The sequence below is a fragment of the Hypanus sabinus genome, chromosome 26 (assembly GCF_030144855.1).
Source record: "Hypanus sabinus isolate sHypSab1 chromosome 26, sHypSab1.hap1, whole genome shotgun sequence".
NCBI classification, from domain to species: Eukaryota; Metazoa; Chordata; class Chondrichthyes; order Myliobatiformes; family Dasyatidae; genus Hypanus; species Hypanus sabinus.
In genome coordinates, this window is record NC_082731.1 from 5459879 (window position 1) to 5478991 (window position 19113).

At 44.8% G+C, this 19113-nt stretch overlaps 1 protein-coding gene across 1 annotated transcript in view; it reads left to right on the plus strand.

The window, feature by feature from the left end:
• The window catches only part of LOC132381557 (neuroblast differentiation-associated protein AHNAK-like), a 296622-nt gene that overhangs the window by 17173 nt on the left and 260336 nt on the right, over positions 1-19113 (plus strand). The window contains exon 2 of the mRNA XM_059951058.1: positions 11821-11912. Within this exon, the coding sequence (XP_059807041.1) occupies positions 11821-11912 (92 nt within the window). The remainder of the gene's footprint in view (positions 1-11820; positions 11913-19113) is intronic.

The following is a 19113-nucleotide window of genomic DNA, read 5'->3' on the forward strand; positions in this document are numbered from 1 at the left end:
ACTATATACTAAGACAAACGTTTGACTGATGCTAAATATACAACCATATAACAATTACAGCACGGAAACAGGCCATCTCAGCCCTTCTAGTCCATGCCGAATGCTTACTCTCACCTAGTCCTACTGGCCCGCACTCAGCCCATAACCCTCCATTCCTTTCCTGTCCATATACCTGTCCAATTTTGCTTTAAATGACAGTACCGAACCTGCCTCTACCACTTCTACTGGAAACTCATTCCACACAGCTACCACTCTCTGAGTAAAGAAATTCCCCCTCATAAACTTTTGCCCTTAAACCTTTACCCTTAAACTTTTAGGTAACATTCTAGTAAATCTTGTTACCCTTAAACTTTTGCCCCCTAACTCTCAACTCATGTCCTCTTGTTTGAATCTCCCTTACTCTCAATGGAAAAACCTAACCATGTCAACTCCATCATAATTTTAAATACTTCTATCACGTCCCCCCTCAACTTTCTACACTCCAAAGAATAAAGACCTAACTTGTTCAATCTTTCCCTGTAACTTAGGTGCTGAAACCCAGGTAACATTCTAGTAAATCTTCTCTGTACTCTCTCTATTTTGTTGACATCTTTCCTATAATTCGATGACCAGAACTGTACACAATACTCCAAATTCGGCCTTACCAATGCCTTGTACAATTTTAACATTACATCCCAACTCCTATACTCAATGCTCTGATTTATAAAGGCCAGCATACCAAAAGCTTTCTTCACCACCCTGTCCACATGAGATCCCACCTTCAGGGAGCTATGCATCATTATTCCTAGATCACTCTGTTCTACTGCATTCTTCAATGTCCTACCATTTACCATGTATGTCCTATTTGGATTATTCCTACCAAAAGGTAGCACCTCACACTTATCAGCATTAAACTTCATCTGCCATCTTTCAGCCCACTCTTCTAACTGGCCTAAATCTCTCTGCAAACTTTGAAAACCTACTTCATTATTCACAACGTCACCTACCTTAGTATCATCCGCATACTTACTAATCCCATTTACCACCCCATCATCCAGATCATTAATTATGTGACAAACAACATTGGACCCAGTACAGATCCCTGAGGCACACCACTAGTCACCAGCCTCCAACCTGACAAACAGTTATCCACCACTATTCTCTGGCATCTCCCATCTAGCCACTGTTGAATCCATTTTACTACTTCAATACTAATATCTAGCGATTGAACCTTCCTAACTAACCTTCCGTGCGGAACCTTGTCAAAGGCCTTACTGAAGTCCATATAGACAACATCCATTGCTTTACCCTCATCAACTTTCCTCGTAACTTCTTCAAAAAATTCAATAAGATTTGTCAAACATGACCTTACATGCACAAATCCCTGATGACTGTTCCTAATCAGACCGTCTATCCAGATAATTATATATACCATCTCGAAGAATACTTTCCATTAATTTATCCACCACTGATGTCAAACTGACAGGCCTATAATTGCTAGGTTTACTCTTAGAACCCTTTTTAAACAATGGAACCACATGAGCAATATGCCAATCCTCCGGCACTATCCTCGTTTCCAATGACATTTGAAATATTTCTGTTAGAGCCCCTGCTATTTCTACACTAAACTCCCTCAAGGTCCTAGGGAATATCCTGTCAGGACTCGGAGATTTATCCACTTTTATATTCCTTAAAACTGCCAGTACTTCCTCCTCTTTAATCGCCATAGTTCCATAACTACCCTACTTGTTTCCTTTACCTTACACAATTCAATATCCTTCTCCTCAGTGAATACCGAAGAAAAGAAATTGTTCAAAATCTCCCCCATCTCTTTTGGCTCCATACATAGCTCTCCACTCTGATTCTCTAAGGGTCCAATTTTATCCCTCACTATCTTGTATGGACAGCTCATGGTCTCCCCTCTCCCAGGGCCCCAAAATTACCAGGCATTTCCGCTGTCATTACATCAGTGCTAGTCTAAACTAAAATAAAGTCTTTGCCCATCATTTTATCAAACCTCTGTTCAACCCTGGGAACATCCATAACCATGTATCGTAATCACTTTACCGAACAATAGTTAACAGAGACTTAAACACGCAACCCACTGGATCAATGCTCAGGGCAATCACACAGCATCCAACAAAATCGATCCCGGACAATACCCCACAGTGAAACTACCCTGGTTTCCTTGGCTAGGAAGACACTTTCAAGTCCCACCAAACATGTGAGATTGAGACGGTTTGTCCCACCCCAAACCCCAGTTTGTGTGGATGCTGTGTCATTTGCTACCCTGTTACAAATTAGTGCTACGACTGGTTCTCCCTAGCACCTTCTCTTTCTTCATCTCCCCCCGAACAAGAGCCACAAGCCCAACATTTGTGTCCCTCACCAGAGAAACCTCCCCTTAATTCGACCATTCTAATTGGATGGCAGACATTTCTCCTGTTACGTACCCGTGGGTACCTTGTACTTGTCACGTGACAGTGGTGTTGAAGCTTTACTGGACTTAAGGTAATGGTCTTGTGATGGTGGAGTGACGTCATTTTCCCGCCAGTAGAGGTCATGTGACAGTTTTTTTTTACAAGGTATAAAAGGAGGACCCCTCCCTGTGAGGAGGGGCAGTTCGTGGCTGGATTTGCCATTTTGACTCCATGCCACTGTGTGGTCCAATATTATGAAGCAGTTTGGTTGAAAGGTGGAGTTTTATTTAATGCCTAAAGTTTAAAAGGTCATTGCCGCAGTTTCTTTACAATACTGCCAGTTAAAAATCAGTGGAGAGTGAAGATCGGAGTTCGGGAGTTAAAAGATCAAGGAAAGTCGATTTCGACGGTGAAACAGGGTCGACCTTGTTTGATCCTCATTCGGAAGGAATTTGTTGGCTGTCCGTATGGTAACCCCTGCAAATGGTAGCAGAAAGGGTTTGGGTACAGTTTTGTAAAGGAAAGGTCAGTGCCTTTAAACCGTTTCATTTTCATCTTCGTAAATTCTTCGGGAAAAGTATAGTTCGACTGGGAACCACAACAACACGACATTAAAGAGAACTTAAATTGTCTAAAAAGTCTCTCCTTTAATGGACTGTAAGCATCTTGAACTTTTGCAGTATTACTTTGAAGAACTGTTTTTGCAACATCGCTTTAAGAACTGTTTTCGCTTTATTCCTTTAAGAACTGTTTAAGCTGCCACACAGCAGCTGATTTCCGGTTATGTTAGTTGTTTGTTTACTTTTGGGGGTTTGTTTTTCAGTGTTTAATAAACGTTTTGTTTGTTTAAAAAACCCTGCCTCACTTATATATTTATTGTTGCTGAATCCATAACACTCCTCATCTATTATCTTCAACAATAACCCAAACAAGCTGAGAACAAGCAGCTCTCACAGAACTACCACAGTGAAATACATTCAGCACAACAGTAAAAATATGAGCCAGGGCATACAGCCAGTTTCTAGCCACAGAAATGTGTATCTGATCTCTGAAATAGCTGATTGTAGCAGAGGGGATACACTGCAAGCTCCCTTTCATTATAAAGGTAAGTTTAATTACCTTTCGTTATAAAGGTAAGTTTAATTGGAAACTTGGTCACCTGACAAATTGCAAACTTCTACAACAAGCATCAAATTTTAAGATTGAGCTCACTCAGAAAGAAATCCTGACTCTCCCAATGTTACCTCATCTATTTGTTCAATTTTATCTGCAGCCTGTCTCTGAATTAAATCCCTAAATTCCCTTGATACATGGATACAAGGATACATCATAAGGGAAGGAAGGAAGCACCTTTACCTCCTTAGGAGGTCAGAGGTTTGGCTTCTCTGTGAAAACTCTCACAAACTTCTTGAGGCCTACTGCTGAAAATACCCTGGCTGGTTGTGTCAGGGTCTGGTATGGCAATTCGATTGCACATCAGCTTGAGAAGTTACAGAAAGCCGTGGGTTCTGCACAGTACATCACAGGCTGATCCCTTCTCACCGTCCACAGTACCTGCAGGATGTTGCCTGAAGAGGGCAACATCCATCATCAAATAACCCCACCAATCCACCTTCTCACAGCTTTCATCGGGCAGGAGGTGCAGGCACCGGGTCCCACGCCACCCGGTTCAAAAGCAGCTTATTTCCTTTCAACCAACGGGTTCTCGAACCAGCTGGCAAGGCGCTCATACCTATTCCAGTTTAGCAACTCAGTGATCACTCTGACCTCTGCACTAAATTTGACTTCTGTTGTTCTAATTATGTTTCTTTACTTGAAAAATAGAGTATGATTTATGTTTGTGCTTCTGTTGTGAATGCTGCTTATATGATGTTATGTGCCTGTGATGTTGATTCAAGCAGGTTCTTCACTGCATCTGTGCATCTGAAATAAACTTGACATTGACGTCGATGACATGTGAGTTCCACCTTCACTTTCACTGGCCTGGACGTGACTGGCCTCATGCTCAGGAGGTGATTGCAATTGTCAGCCCATAGGGTCGAGAAACGAGAGCTAGGTTGTTTTTTATTTTTCAGTTTGTCTCTTAACCTCCCCACCCCCACGTGGCTTCCTGCTGATCAACCATAGTACTGAATCACCTGCACAAAGCCAGGAGGCTCACAGTTAATGTGTACAATCACCAAGTGGGTGGTATATGTGCTCCTGCTCACACCAACAGTGTTGAAGTTAAGAGAGCTGAGAGCTTCAGGTTCCTAGGTGTGAATGTCCCTGGTGCAATCACGTTGTTAGGTCACGGCTAAGGGAGCTCACCAACACATCCACTACATCAGGCAGCTGAAGAAATCCAGCATGTCTCCATCGAATCTGACCAATTTTTATTGCACAGAAAACATTCTGTCTGAATGCACTGTGGCTTTGTATGTGACCGCAAGACATCGCAGAGAGTAGTGGACACAGCTCAGCACATCCCAGGAACCAGCCTCCCCACCATGGACCCACTGCCTCAGTGAAGCAGCCAACATAATCACAGATCCTGGATATTTGCTCTTCTCCCCTCTCCCATCAGCCCGTGAAAGCTCATACCACCAGGCTCAGGGGCCGCTCTTGTGCCACTGTTAACAGACCCTATTACGATCAGATAGACCCTTGACCTCACAGTCAGTCCACTTTGTTATGATCTCGCACCATTTACCTACACTGCTCTTTCTCTGTAACTTTTCCACGTTATTCTGCATTGTCAATGTTCCTTGTTCTACCTCAATAAACTGTGTCATGATTTGATCTGTATAATCAGTATGCAAGGCAAACTTTTCATTGTGCCTTGGTACATGTGACAGTAATAAACTGTGATCCTTCCAACAGAGCAGAAGCTGGTCTGTCTGCAGAGAGTGGAGAGAGGATACAGTGAGGACACCTGCTCTCTCCAGTTCCTGTCGGTGCTGGTCTGTCTGCAGAGAGTGGAGAGAGGATACAGTGAGGACACCTGCTCTCTCCAGTTCCTGTCGGTGCTGGTCTGTCTGCAGAGAGTGGAGAGAGGATACAGTGAGGACACCTGCTCTCTCCAGTTCCTGTCGGTGCTGGTCTGTCTGCAGAGAGTGGAGAGAGGATACAGTGAGGACACCTGCTCTCTCCAGTTCCTGTCGGTGCTGGTCTGTCTGCAGAGAGTGGAGAGAGGATACAGTGAGGACACCTGTCGGTGCTGGTCTGTCTGCAGAGAGTGGAGAGAGGATACAGTGAGGACACCTGTCGGTGCTGGTTGTCAGAGCAGAACAGTTCAATGGAGAAGCCCTGAGAAGAGACCACAGTGAAGCTGTTAGAGCCTGCACAGGGATGGTAAAGGCAGAGCTTGATGAGGGGTATGTTGGAGAAGTGTCCGAAGACCCACGTGAAAGTCTGGGTAAATCCTTCAGCCGTGGCCAACTTAACTCCCCTGTCTATCTTTATGAATTCCAGGATCCTGTTGGTTCACCTACTGAATCAGAAGCAGAACCAGGTTTATTATCACCGGAATGTGCCGTAAAATTTGTTAACTTAGCAGCAGCAGTTCAATGCAAGACATAATATAGAAGACAGAAAATAAATAAATAAATAAATTACACTATACGTATATTGAATAGATTAAAAACATGCAAAACACAGGAATAAAATTTAAAAAGTGAGGTAGTGTTCAAGGGTTCAATGTCCATTTAGGAATCAGATGGCAGAGGGGAAGAAGCTGTTTCTGAATCACTGAGTGTGTGCCTTCAGGCTTCTGTACCTCCTACCTGATGGTAACAGTGAGAAAAGGGCATGCCCTGGGTGCTGGAGGTCATTAATAATGGACACTGCCTTTCTGAGACACCACTCCCTAAAGATGTCCTGGGTACTTTGTAGACTAGTGCCCAAGATGGAGCTGACTAGATTTACAACCCTCTGCAGCCTCTTTCGGCCCTCTGCAGTAGCCACCCCTCCACCCCCCGCCATGCCGTCATATCCTGCCACTTCCCAGGAATTTTGTGGATTCAGGTCCAGGACTCAACTCTGCCATCGACAGCCCCAAGTCTGACTGTGAAAGGAGGAGGGTTGGGCTAGCAACCCCATCCTGTAAGAACAGTGCCACAGAAATTTCAACAGAAGTTCTAAAAGCCTCATCCCTGAGAGTGGAAGGACAACACTAAGAAGATGGGCCACACCTAGAGACAACGTGAAAGACTGGCCCACGTCGGAGGTCTCTGTCAAGCTATGGTCAGCAGCCTATGTCCCAGCAGCAGTGAAAGGGCTTAAGAAACAGGAGGTCCAGATCTCTGTTTCTGTACGAAATCCATCATCTTTGTTGATAACAGGGAGACTTAGCTGAAGTGGACATAAACGACAGTGTGTGTTGTTATGATCTCAGATATAATGTTGAACCTGGTTAGGTCTCAGCTTGAGCACTGTATTTAATTCAGACCTCTATACTTGAGTAAAGACATGAAGATCTGAGAATAGTTCCAGTGAGGAGGGATTTCAGCTTCGGGAAGAACTAATAGCTTAGTTCCTCCTCCTTGGAACAAGGAAGATTGAGAGGAGATATGATGAAGTTGGATATGAGTATGGTGGGTTTAGAGAGGGGCAGTAGAAGATGGCTCAAGAACTGGGGGCAGAAGAAAAAGTTGGATTGGTACTGGAGAGAGAGTAACTTGTGAGCAGGGATGAAAACCATATAACCATATAACAATCACAGCACGGAAACAGGCCATCTTGGCCATTCTAGTCATGTCGATGCTTACACTCACCTAGTCCAAGTGGTCCTCACTCAGCCCATAACCCTCCATTCCTTTCCTGTGCATATACCTATCATATACCAACAAGACTAAGAGATGGTACAGACTGGATGAGTCAAATGATCATATCCTGTATCATAACAGCCTTATGATTTGATGACACTGATTGTTTTAAGTTACCAGCCAGTTCCTTAAACCCTGTGAGAGAAATAACTAGAGGTCCTCTCTCTGTCTTATTATATGAAAATAAGACAACATACGCATCAGGTCAGACAGCATTTGTGGGAAGAGAACAGAAAGCTGATGTTTCAGATCAAAGGCATTACATGCCATACTTTCTATTTTTATTTCAGGTGTCTGATAGATGCTTATAAAATGCTGAGAGTCATAGATTGGATAGATAGCATGCAGGAGCCTTTTCCCAGAGTAGAAATGTCAAATACTAAAGGGCATAGGTTTTAGATGAGGGGGAAAATTTAAAGGGAGTGTGCAGGGCAAGTATTTTTTACACAGAGGGTGGTGAGACTTTGGAATGTGCTGCCAGGTATAGTGGTGGGGGCAAATATAATATTTGAATTCAAGGGCCTTTTAGACAGGCACATGAACGTGCAGGGAACAGAAGATTATAGATCACGCGCAGGCAGAGAGATTCATATTCATTTTATTTTGATTGATACTTGCTGCAGACATGGTGAGTAGAAGAGCCTGTTCCTGTGCTGAACTATTCCCCGTTCTACCATCTTGTGTTTGTCAATTACTCTCTGTGTAACTTCAGGTGCGGTAGACTCTGAACAAACCGATTGCCCGCTGTTGTACAAGTCTTGCTGTACATCCAACGTAAAATAACGCTTTAAAACAACTCTAATCCTTAATATTTCGTACAATGTACAGAGCAGAACCAGTTTGGCCGATCTGGAGACAGCTGAGTTTCTCTTTAGTGCATCACCCCTCGTCACCTCAGCCTCTGAGTCTAACTGGGCTGAAGATCTGGCATCAGGAAGCCTTGCTGAAGAGTGTACGGTTTTGACTATGCTCCATCTCTCCCACGTTCGACTGAGTGCCAACCGTTCCCTGATCATGTGACAGTTCATTGTTGGCCAGTAACAGATGGACATCAGCTGACTCAGAGTCCAGTTGCTGATAAATCCGCACTGACTGCCAAAGCCCCACAGCGCAGAAGCAGGGCCTTTTGGCCCATTGAAGCTGGTCACACTTACCCATGTCTGTCTGGTATATCTCTAAACTTTTCCTATCCATGTACCTGCTGAGTGCTTTTAAAATGTTATTAACGTACCATCTTCATATCCAGGAGGCCCAATCAGCGGCGGGAGCAGAGCATTTTTGGGGGGGTTACTTGCAGTTGCCGAAGCTTGTTTAAAAAGAGACCTTCGCGGGCGTTTGGACAGTCAGAGTCCCAATCAGCAGTGGGAGCAGAGCACGGTGAATTAAATAAAAGTACAGTAGGCCAGCGGAGAGAGTAGGAGTGTCAGGCTTTCGCTCAAGAGGTTCGATGAGAAGAGGCTGAGGTCCAAAGAAACAGGTTGGAAGGTTTTGATTTTCCTTTCGTTATTGCTGATTTGGTGTTGGTTGCCCATTGTACAGTGCAGGCACGATGGCCGATATAGCAGTGGAATTCTCCTCCTGTAGGATCTGGGAACTCATGGAACCTGATGGCCCCTGGGAAGTGCAGCGCATTGAGGAGCTGGAGCTGGAGACAGATGAATTAAGGATTGCCTGGAAAGCAGAGCGATTGATAGATACGACTTTGAGCAGGTGCTTACACCCAGACTGTAGAATTCTGGGAGAAGTTGGGTGAACACTGAGAGAGCTAAGTGGAACAAGAAGTCAGTGCAGGGTCCCCTGTGGCCATTCCCTCGTCCCTCTTTGGATGCTGCTGAGGGGGGTGACCTATCTGGGCGAGGCGGCAGCAGCCGGACCAATAGCACCGTGGTCAGCTCCGAGCCTCAGCAGGGCAGGGCGTGGTCAAGCAGTGCAATAGTCATAGGGGACTCGATAGTTAGGGGGTCAGATAGCAGATTCTATGGCATCAAAAGAGATGCCAAGATAGAGTGTTGTCTCCCAGGTGCTAGGGTCCAGGATGTCTCTTAGTACATGTATTTGCAAAATATTCTTGAAGGGGAGGGTGAACACGTTGTTACCAATGACGTAGGCGGGAGAGGGGTAGAGGTCCTGCACAGTAAGCTTAGGGAGGTAGGAAGAAGGCTGAAGAGCAGGACCTCCAAGTTTGTAATTTCTGGATCACTCCCAGCGTCACGAGCTAGGGGAGATCAGAACAGGAAGGTTGCTCAGATCAATGAGTGGCTGAGGAGATAGTGCAGGGGGCAGGGTTTCAAGTTCTTGGATCATTGGGACTTTTCCTAGGGAAGAAGAGACCTGTACGAGAGGGATGGGTTGCAACTGAACTGGAGGGGAACAGTTTCTGGGAGGGAGGATTGCTAATGCTATTGGTGAGGGTTTCATCTAGATATGCAGGGGTAGGGTGGGAACTGAAGTGAAGAGGCTGAGGAAGGGACGGTTGGTGCACAAGTAGAGACAGCTTGTAACGAGTTTGTGAGGAAGGATATGCAGATGATAGAGCAAAGGTGCACTCAGCCAGATATGTCTATTTCAATGCAAGGAGTTTCATAAACAAGGCGGATGAACTTAGAGCGTGGATCAATACATGGAACTGTGACATTGTGGCCATTACAGAGAATTGGATGTCTCAGGGGCAGGAATGAGGGTACCAGGCTTTAGATGTTTCAAAAAGGACAGGGAGTGAGGCAAGAAGTGGGGGTGTGGCATTGCTAATCAGGGATGTATCATGGAGGAAGTCATGGAGAGATTGTCTACTGATTCAATGTGGGAGGAAGTCAGAAACAGGAAGGAGGCAATAACTGTACGGGGTGTTTTTTATAGACCCCCCAATAATAACAGAGACATCAAGGAGCAGACAGGGAGGTGGATTCTGGAACGGTGCAATAATAGGGCTGTTGTGATGGGTGATTTTAACTTTACTAATACTGACCTGGCATCTCCTTAGTGCAAGGGGTTCAGATGGAGTGGAGTTTGTTAAATATGTTCAGGAAGGTTTCCCGACACAATATGTCAATAAGCCAACTAGAGGAGAGGCTGTACTTGATCTGGTATTAGGAAATGAACCTGGACAGGAGTCAGATTTCTCGGTGGGAGAAAATTTGAGGATGTACCAAAACACGTTGATGAAGGTAGAGCAGTGGATGTAGTGTATATGGATTTCAGTAAGGCATTTGATAAGGTTCCTCATGCGGTTCATTCAGGAAGTAATGAGGCATGGGATCCAAGGAGATCTTGCTTTGTGGAACCAGCATTAGTTTGTTCACAGAAAGCAAAGGGTTGTTGTAGATGGTTCGTATTCTGCATGGAGGTCGGTGACCAGTGGTGTTCTACAGGGATCTGTTCTGGGAACCCCTCTCTTTGTGATTTTTATAAATTACCTGGATGAGGAAGTAGAAAGGTAAGTCTGTTAATCACACAAAGGTTGGGGGTGTTGTGGATAGTGTGGAGGATTGTCAAAGGTTACAGAGGGACATTGATAGGATGCAGAATTGGGCTGAGAAGTGGCAGATGGAGTTTAACCCAGTTAAGTGTGAAGTGGTTCATTTTGGTAGGTCAAATTTGAAGACGGAATATAATATTAATGGTAAGACAAAGCATGAAGTACGAAGGATCAGTGAGATCTTGGGGTCTGTGTTCACAGGACACTCGAAGCTGCTGTGCAGGTTGACAGTGTTATCAAGAAAGTGTATGGTGTGATGGCCTTATCAACTGTGGGACTGAGTTCAAGAGCCGTGAGGTAATGTTACGGTTATATGAGAAAAGTGCTTTTTGCGTCAGATCAAATCAGTAAGGATTGTGCTGGCTCAGAAGTCAAGTTTAATGTCAGAGAAATGTATACAATATACATCCTGAAATGCTTTTTTCTTAAAAAACATCGACGGAAACAGAGAAGTGCCCAAAAGAATGAACAACCATTATACATGAGAACCCCAAAGTCCCCCCCAGCTCCCCCCTCCCGCACGTAAGTGGTGGCGAGCAATGATTCCCCCCCCCTCCCTCCCTGCACCAACAAAAATAAACGCGCATTGGTACAATCACCGAGCCCGGACATCTGCATCGGACTTCGAGGTGGATGGCCCAGGGTTCGAATCCAGCCAGCCCACCCAGCTTTCCATCCACGCTGGGCTGAGCGTTGAGCTAGCAACTCGGCCCTGTAAAAAACAGACAAATGCTAAGGACATGACAAAAATGCTGCCCGGTGGGCCTCAAGGGATGAAAAGGGACAACAATGTTCGATCCCTGCTGTACAATTTGAGCCATGCCATGCTCTGAGTCCCATTCCTGCCATAATCCAGGCACCCGCTGCAGAACTGAGTGCATTTACGCAACATGGCAAAACTTCACTGTCATCCTGAAAGGGTTAAATTGTTTAAGCAGGACAACAAAGAGTGGAACTGCTGACACAGTCTCCGGGGCAGAACATCATCTCCCGCATCATTGTGCACAGGATGGGTAATCATTCCATCCAAGGGCAGGGAATCTGGGAGATGTGTGACTATCTTCAGGGTCTCTGCAGAACCAGCAGTCCATCCCATCTTCCAGGTAGGCACCTGATGTGATTATACTGTCTGCTTTAGCAGGGTCGGAGACTTTGATGGACCTTCACCACCGCTGTTGTAGGTACGGCCAGGGATTGCTGAACCTGATGTGCGGTCAAGCCAACAGTTTAACTGTAAGTTGGCAAGTTGGCTTATTATTGTCACAAGTGCCAGGTAGAGTGAAAAACTACATGCCATCCATACAGATCATTTCATCACATCGGTACATCTAGAAAGTCCAAGCCAAGACAATAAGAGAATGTAGAATATAGTCCTGATGAAGGTCTAGGCCTGAAATGATCACTGTTTAATCCCCTCCAGAGATACTGCCTGACTTGCTGAGTTCCTCAAACATTTTATGTGCATTGCTTTGGGTTTTCAGCATCTTGTGTTTATGTAGATGAAGTGTAACAGTTACAGAGGAAGTGCAGAGCAGACAGACATTAAGGTGCAAGGCTCTAAAGACAAAGACTGTGAGATCAGGAGCCCATCTTATCGTAGAAGGTTCAATAGTCTGATAACAGTGGGATAGAAGCTCTTGTTGAGCCTGGTTGCACATACTTTAAAGGTTTTGTATCGTCTGTCCAGTGGGATGGGGAGAAGAAAGAAATTCCAGGGTGGAACGGGCCTTTGATTCTGTTGGCTGCTTCACCGATGCTGTGAGGAGTGAGGACAGAGAGCACGAAGGAGAGACTGGTATGCCCACAACTGCAGTTTCTTGAGGTCATGGACAGAACAGTTGCCTTATCAAGCCATGATGCACCTGGATAAGATGCTTTCTGTGGTGCATCTATGAAAAACTGTTGAGGGCCAACAGGGACATTCTGAATTTTTTCAACCTCCTGAGGAAGTGGAGGTGCTGGTGACTTCCCTTGTCCATGGTCTCTATTAATATTGCTCACTCATAGGAACTCAAAGTTCTCAACCCTCTTGACCTCAGCACATTGATGTCGACAGGAGTGAGTGAATCACCCGTCTTCCTGAAGTCAATGATCTTGTAGAGATGGGACAGGGGCAGTGATTGATTGAGGCAGAGTTTTGAGATGATAAGTAGAGATGGGACAGGAATTCAAAACTTTTGGTAGGGAAAGAATTTGGAACACATTTGGAGCTTAATGTAGATAGGACTGAAGACAAAGTCCAAAGGTTACAGACATGGATAGTGACAGACAGACAGACATACTTTATTGATCCCGAGGGAAATTGGGTTTTGTTACAGCTGCACCAAAACCCAATTTCACTCGGGATCAATAAATTATGCCTGTCTGTCTGAGGGCTAGCATTCCGATTTACAAGGGAGCAGAATTGGTGAGGGACTGTTTGAAAGTGTGGTTGTTGAGTGGGCAGTGTTTCAAGGGCTGGAAGCAAGAAGAGAGAGTGGCAATGGGTTGGGGTGTATGATTTGAGGGTACATGCACGGTTTGACTTAAGGGGTTGTATCAATAGATGTTTGCCCTGTCAGCATTCCCAACCTTCTGAAAAAAGTGTAACTCAAAATCTGACTAACTTGAGATGGGAAAAGCTGTTAACCATTATGTTTTCAGTGATTTTTTGGGAATCAAACAATCTAAATATTTATGATGTAACTTCAAAACTGACCAGGCAAAACTAAACAAAAAGAGGCCCAGATTAGAGCTGACGCTGTTGCCACCACGTTTTCCAGCTGCAATTCCTACCGTTACTCTGTCCAAGAATGCAGTATTTAGGCATTTTCATTAAAAAGCTAGCTAGGGCAAAAAATGGCCAAATAGAAAGGGGCATAACTTTAAGGTGTTTGGAGAAAAGTATGGGGGGATTTTTAAAATTTACACTAAGAGTGGTAGGTGCTTGGAACGTGGTGTCAGAGGTGTTGGTAAATTCAGGTAAATTAGGGACACTTGAGAGAATCTTAGGTAGGTACATGGATGAATGAAAAAAGGAGGGCTACATGGGAGGAAATTGATCTTAGAGCAGGTTAAAGGGTTGGCACAGCATGGTGGGCCAAATGACCTGTATTGTTTTGAGCAGTTCTATGTTCTGCGTTATTTCTGAAGCCATTGTAAACAGCAGATCTGATCCGTTTTGCCACGCAGTCACATTTCAGTGAAGTCGGGACATGAAATGAACTGATGGTTGTCATGGTAGGAATGCGAGAGCATAGAAAAGTTGCAGATTGGACAGTTTTCGGATTAGTGTCTGAGGAATGCGAGAACAACAGTCCATTTTATGTAAGAGCACCACAAACTGGAAGCATTTGCAATAAAACTGTGGGAGTGTGGTGTGTAAGAGAAAAGGATGTCATAAATAGGAGCATTGTAACAAGTCCAATCGAACAGGAGGGCCAGAAACAAGAATGCTGCTTCTGAGCTTGTTCCTCTGTCTCTGTCCAAAGGCCCCGAGGGACCAGGGGTGCCTGTTGTTCCACGGATTTGTAAATGAGGCTTTAGAAAGCATTTGTCAGGCCGCTTTTGGAGTATAGTGAGCAGTTTTGGGCCCCTAATCTGAGAAAGGATGTGTTGACATTGGAGAGGGTCCAGAGGAGGTTCACGAGAATGATCCCCAGAATGAAAGGACTCTGAATGAAGGGGCTTTGATGACTCTGGGCCTGCATTTCAGAAGCATGAGGGGTAATCTCAATGAAACTGATCGAACATTGAAAGGTCCAGATAGAGTGGGGATGTTTCCTGCAGTGGGGGAGTCCAGGACCAAGGGGCACAGTGGAATAGGGCCTGCTTGAATTTACCCTAGCCGTACACCTCATAATCTAATATACCTCTTGTCCACCAGTGGCCGACTCGAGCTCTTGAGGTACAGCATAATGCCGTCTCCAAACAAGAAACAGTCTGTCCCAGAGCATTTCAAATCAGAGCCGGGGACTTCAACCAGGCTTGTCTGAAGAAAACCCTGCCCAATTAACACCAGAGAGGTCCTTTCACACCAGGTCAATGTTTTACCAAGATAAGGAACGCCTACTTACCGTTCCATGGCCAGACCTCATTCTGCTAAACCAGACCACTTGTCTGTCCTTCTCCTGCCTGCCTACAGTCAGAGGCTAAAGAACAAAGCTCCAGAGATAAGGACAAAGAGATGGCTGTGGAGGGCAAAGGGGTGGCTATGGAATTGCTTCCAGTCAGTGGATTGGGCCATGTTCCAGGTCTTAACTGTGGATCTGAATGAATCCATCACGGCTATAACGGAGTTATTAAAATAGTTGCAGACTACTGTGTCCCCACTAATTCATTCAGAGTCTTCCTCAAGCAGAAGCCCCGGATGAGCCTGCAATCTGCTGATGGCCAGATCAGAGGCATTCAAGTTTGATGACCAAGAGAGTTACAAGAGGTCTAGATACAATCTCTAGAAAGTAGTCTCACAGCTGGTTCTGGGCAAAACTTGAATCAATGAATGATGGTCAACGGTTGTGGCCATATTCAAATTTGCTGATAACATCACTGTACTTGACCGAGTCATAGGTGGTGATGAATCAGCATATGGAAGGGAGATTGAAAATCTGGCTGAGTGGTGCTGCAGCAAAAATCTCTCACTCAATGTCAGCAAGACCAAGGAACTTGACTTGACTTCAGGAGAAGGAAACCAGAGGTCCATCAGCCAGTCCTTATCAGAGGGTCAGAGGTGGAGAGGGTCAGCAACTTTAAATTCCTTGGTGTTATTATTTCTGAGAACCTATATTGGGCCCAGCACGTAAGTGCAATTGTGAAGAAAGAATGACAGTGCCTCTACTTAGGAGTTTGTGGAGATTCGGTGTGACATCTTAAACTTTGACAAACTTCTAAAGGTGTTTGGTGGAGTGTATATTGATTGGTTCTATCACAGCCTGGTATGGAAACACCAATGCCTTTGAATGGAAAATCCTACAAAAAGTAGTGGATACAGCCCAGTCCATCAAAGTTAAAGCCCTCCCACCATTGCACTCATCTGTGCAGAATGCTGTCGCAGGGAAGCAGCATCCATCATCAGGGATCCCCACCACCCAGTCATGCTCTCTTCGCATTGCTGTCAGCAGAAAGAAGCTACAGGAGCCTCAGGACTCACATCATCAGGTTTAGGAGCAGTTATTATCCCTCAACCATCAGGCTCTTGAATCAAATTGAATCTTCACTCAACTTCACTCACCCCATCTTGAGTTCCCACAGACTCACCTTCAAGGACTATTCCATATAACCATATAACAATTACAGCACGGAAACAGGCCATCTCGGCCCTTCTAGTCCGTGCCGACGCTTACTCTCACCTAGTCCCAGTGGCCTGCACTCAGCCCATAACCCTCCATTCCTTTCCTGTCCACATACCAATCCAATTTTACTTTAAATGACAATACCGAACCTGCCTCTACCACTTCTACTGGAAGCTCATTCCACACAGCTACCACTCTCTGAGTAAAGAAATTTCCTCTCGTGTTATCCTTAAACTTTTGCCCCCTAACTCTCAATTCCTGTCCTCTTGTTTGAATCTCCCCTACTCTCAATGGAAAAAGCCTATCCACGTCAACTCGAGCTATCCCCCTCATTATTTTAAATACCTCTACCAAGTCCCCCCTCAACCTTCTATGCTCCAAAGAATAAAGACCTAAATTGTTCAGCCTTTCCCTGTAACTTAGGTGCTGAAACCCAGGTAACATTCTGGTAAATCTCCTCTGTACTCTCTCTATTTTGTTGACATCTTTCCTATAATTCGGTGACCAGAACTGTACACAATACTCCAAATTCGACCTTACTAATGCCTTGTACAATTTTAACATTACATCCCAACTCCTATACTCAATGTTCTGATTTATAAAGGCCAGCTTTCTTCACCACCCTGTCCATATGAGATTCCACCTTCAGGGAACTATGCACCATTATTTCTAGATCACTCTGTTCTACTGCATTCTTCAACACCCTACCATTTACCATTACCATTCATCTCATGTTTTCAATATTTATTGATTATCTATTTATTTATCATTATCATTTCTTTCTTTTTGTATTTGCACTGTCTGTTATCTTCTGTTCTCTGTTTGAACACTCAAGTTGGACAGTCTTTCATCGATTCTGTTATGGTTATTATTCTATGGATGTATTGAGTAGGCCCACAAGAAAACAAATCTTAGGTGACATATAACTTAGGTATATGGTGACATTTTTGTACTTTGGTAATAATATTACTTTGAACCCTGAATTCTCCCCTCATTATCCTACGCTCCAGTGAATAAAGCCCTAACCTATTCATCCTCTCGCTGTAGTCTGGAATGCGGACTGTGTGTCCCAGAGCTGGAGAAGATGGAATGAAAAGGAAGAAATTGGAGTCATCAAGGCACACAGCACAGAGGGAGGTCACTTGACCTTCTACATCCATGGTTGTCATCAAGTAGCAGAACTTGGTCTGTAGTCTACAACGCCTGACAATTCAAGTGCTTAACTTTTAAATGTTGTGAGTGTCTCTCCCTTGACTACTCTTTCAGGCAGTAGAAACCAGACCTTACCCACCCTCTGTGTCAAAATCCCCTCCAGTACTCTGTCCTCACTTTAAACCTTTGCACTCTGGTCTTAGACATGAGAGTGATGGAGCGAATGGCAGGTGGGGCTGAGAATAAGCAAATAAACGGTTCGTATGACAGAGGAGCAGAATGATGCATTTTGCTGATTTGGGTCCAGTTGGATCTAAGTGGGTGCTTTGCAAGGCAATTGGAACATGGCTGTGACTGAGGACTGTTGGACTTGGTGGGGTTTTGGAAGTGACTGAGCAGATGGCCAGGTAGGAAGTGAGAGCAGGGGAGAAGATGGGTGGCTTCTCATAGAAGTGGTAGAGGAGAACCCCAGAATGTGACAGAATGGATAATGAGGTGGATTTTCAAAGCTTGCAGGGAGATTTATGCCGGTTAGAAGAATGGGCTGAACATTGGCAGATGGAGTTTAACGCTGAGAAGTGTGAGGTTCTACATTTTGGCAGGAATAATCCAAATAGAACATACAGGGTAAATGGTAGGGCATTGAGGAATGCAGAGGAACAGAGAGATCTAGGAATAACTGTACATAGTTCCCTGAAAGTGGAGTCTCATGTAGATAGGGTGGTGAAGAGGGCTTTTGGAACGCTGGCCTTTATAAATCAAAGCATTGAGTACAGAAGTTGGGATGTAATGCTAAAATTGTACAAGGCATTGGTAAGGCCAAATTTGGAATATTGTGTGCAGTTCTGGTCACTGAATTATAGGAAAGATATCAATAAATTAGAGAGAGTGGAGAGACGATTTACTAGGATGTTACCTGGGTTTCAGCAATTAAGTTACAGAGAAAGGTTGAACAAGTTAGGTCTCTATTCATTGGAGCGTAGAAGGTTGAGGGGGGATTTGATCGAGGTATTTAAAATTTTGAGAGGGATAGATAGAGTTGACGTGAACAGGCTGTTTCCATTGAGAGTAGGGGAGATTCAAAATAGAGGACATGATTTGAGAGTTAGGGGGCAGAAGTTTAAGGGAAACACGAGGGGGTATTTCTTTACTCAAAGAGTGATAGCTGTGTGGAATGAGCTTCCTGTAGAAGTAGTAGAGGCCAGTTCAGTTGTGTCATTTAAGGTAAAATTGGATAGGTATATGGACAGGAAAGGAGTGGAGGGTTATGGGCTGAGTGCGGGTAGGTGGGACTAGGTGAGATTAAGGGTTCGGCACGGACTAGGAGGGCCAAGATGGCCTGTTTCCGTGCTGTGATTGTTATATGGTTATATGCTCTGAGAACAGGGGCAGAAAGAGGGTAGGGTGAGCAGGAGGGAACACTTTCAGATTTTGGGAAGGTTGCTGGAGGGTTGAGGGAGGAAGCTGCAGACCTGGCCGAGGGGCCTGTCGAAACGGTGGTGAGATAAGGGAATTGTGGAAATCTGAAGCAAGGTTGGCAGGCTTTTTTCAGTGCAAAGTGAACAAGAAGTGGCTTGATCTCTGACGTTGAGGGAGGGGCTGGAATAAAGAACGCTACGTGCATCTCGTGAAAAATCAAAACAAAGCCAGGACTTCTGCCAATTCCCTTGGCACCCTCTCTTACTTGGAGGAAGTGGCTGGGTCAAAGAGGATGTTGCTCATTGTGGAAACAGAAGGCTGATTGGGTCTGCATTCAGTTGGAAGTTTTTCCTAGTGGAGAATGGCTGGGGGGTGGTGGGAGGATAGAAATTAATGCTGAAAATGGCAAAAATGGCAGGGAGGAAGAAACTGGAACTATTTAAAGAGGGGGAGAGAAAGGAGAAAAAGTAGAGAAGAGATGGGGAAAATAAAAGTCAAAAACTAGCAGATGCTGAAAATGGACCATCTCAAGGCCGGGGCTGCAAAATGACAGCTGAGTGAGTGAACGAAGCCACATCCATGTACTGGACAAA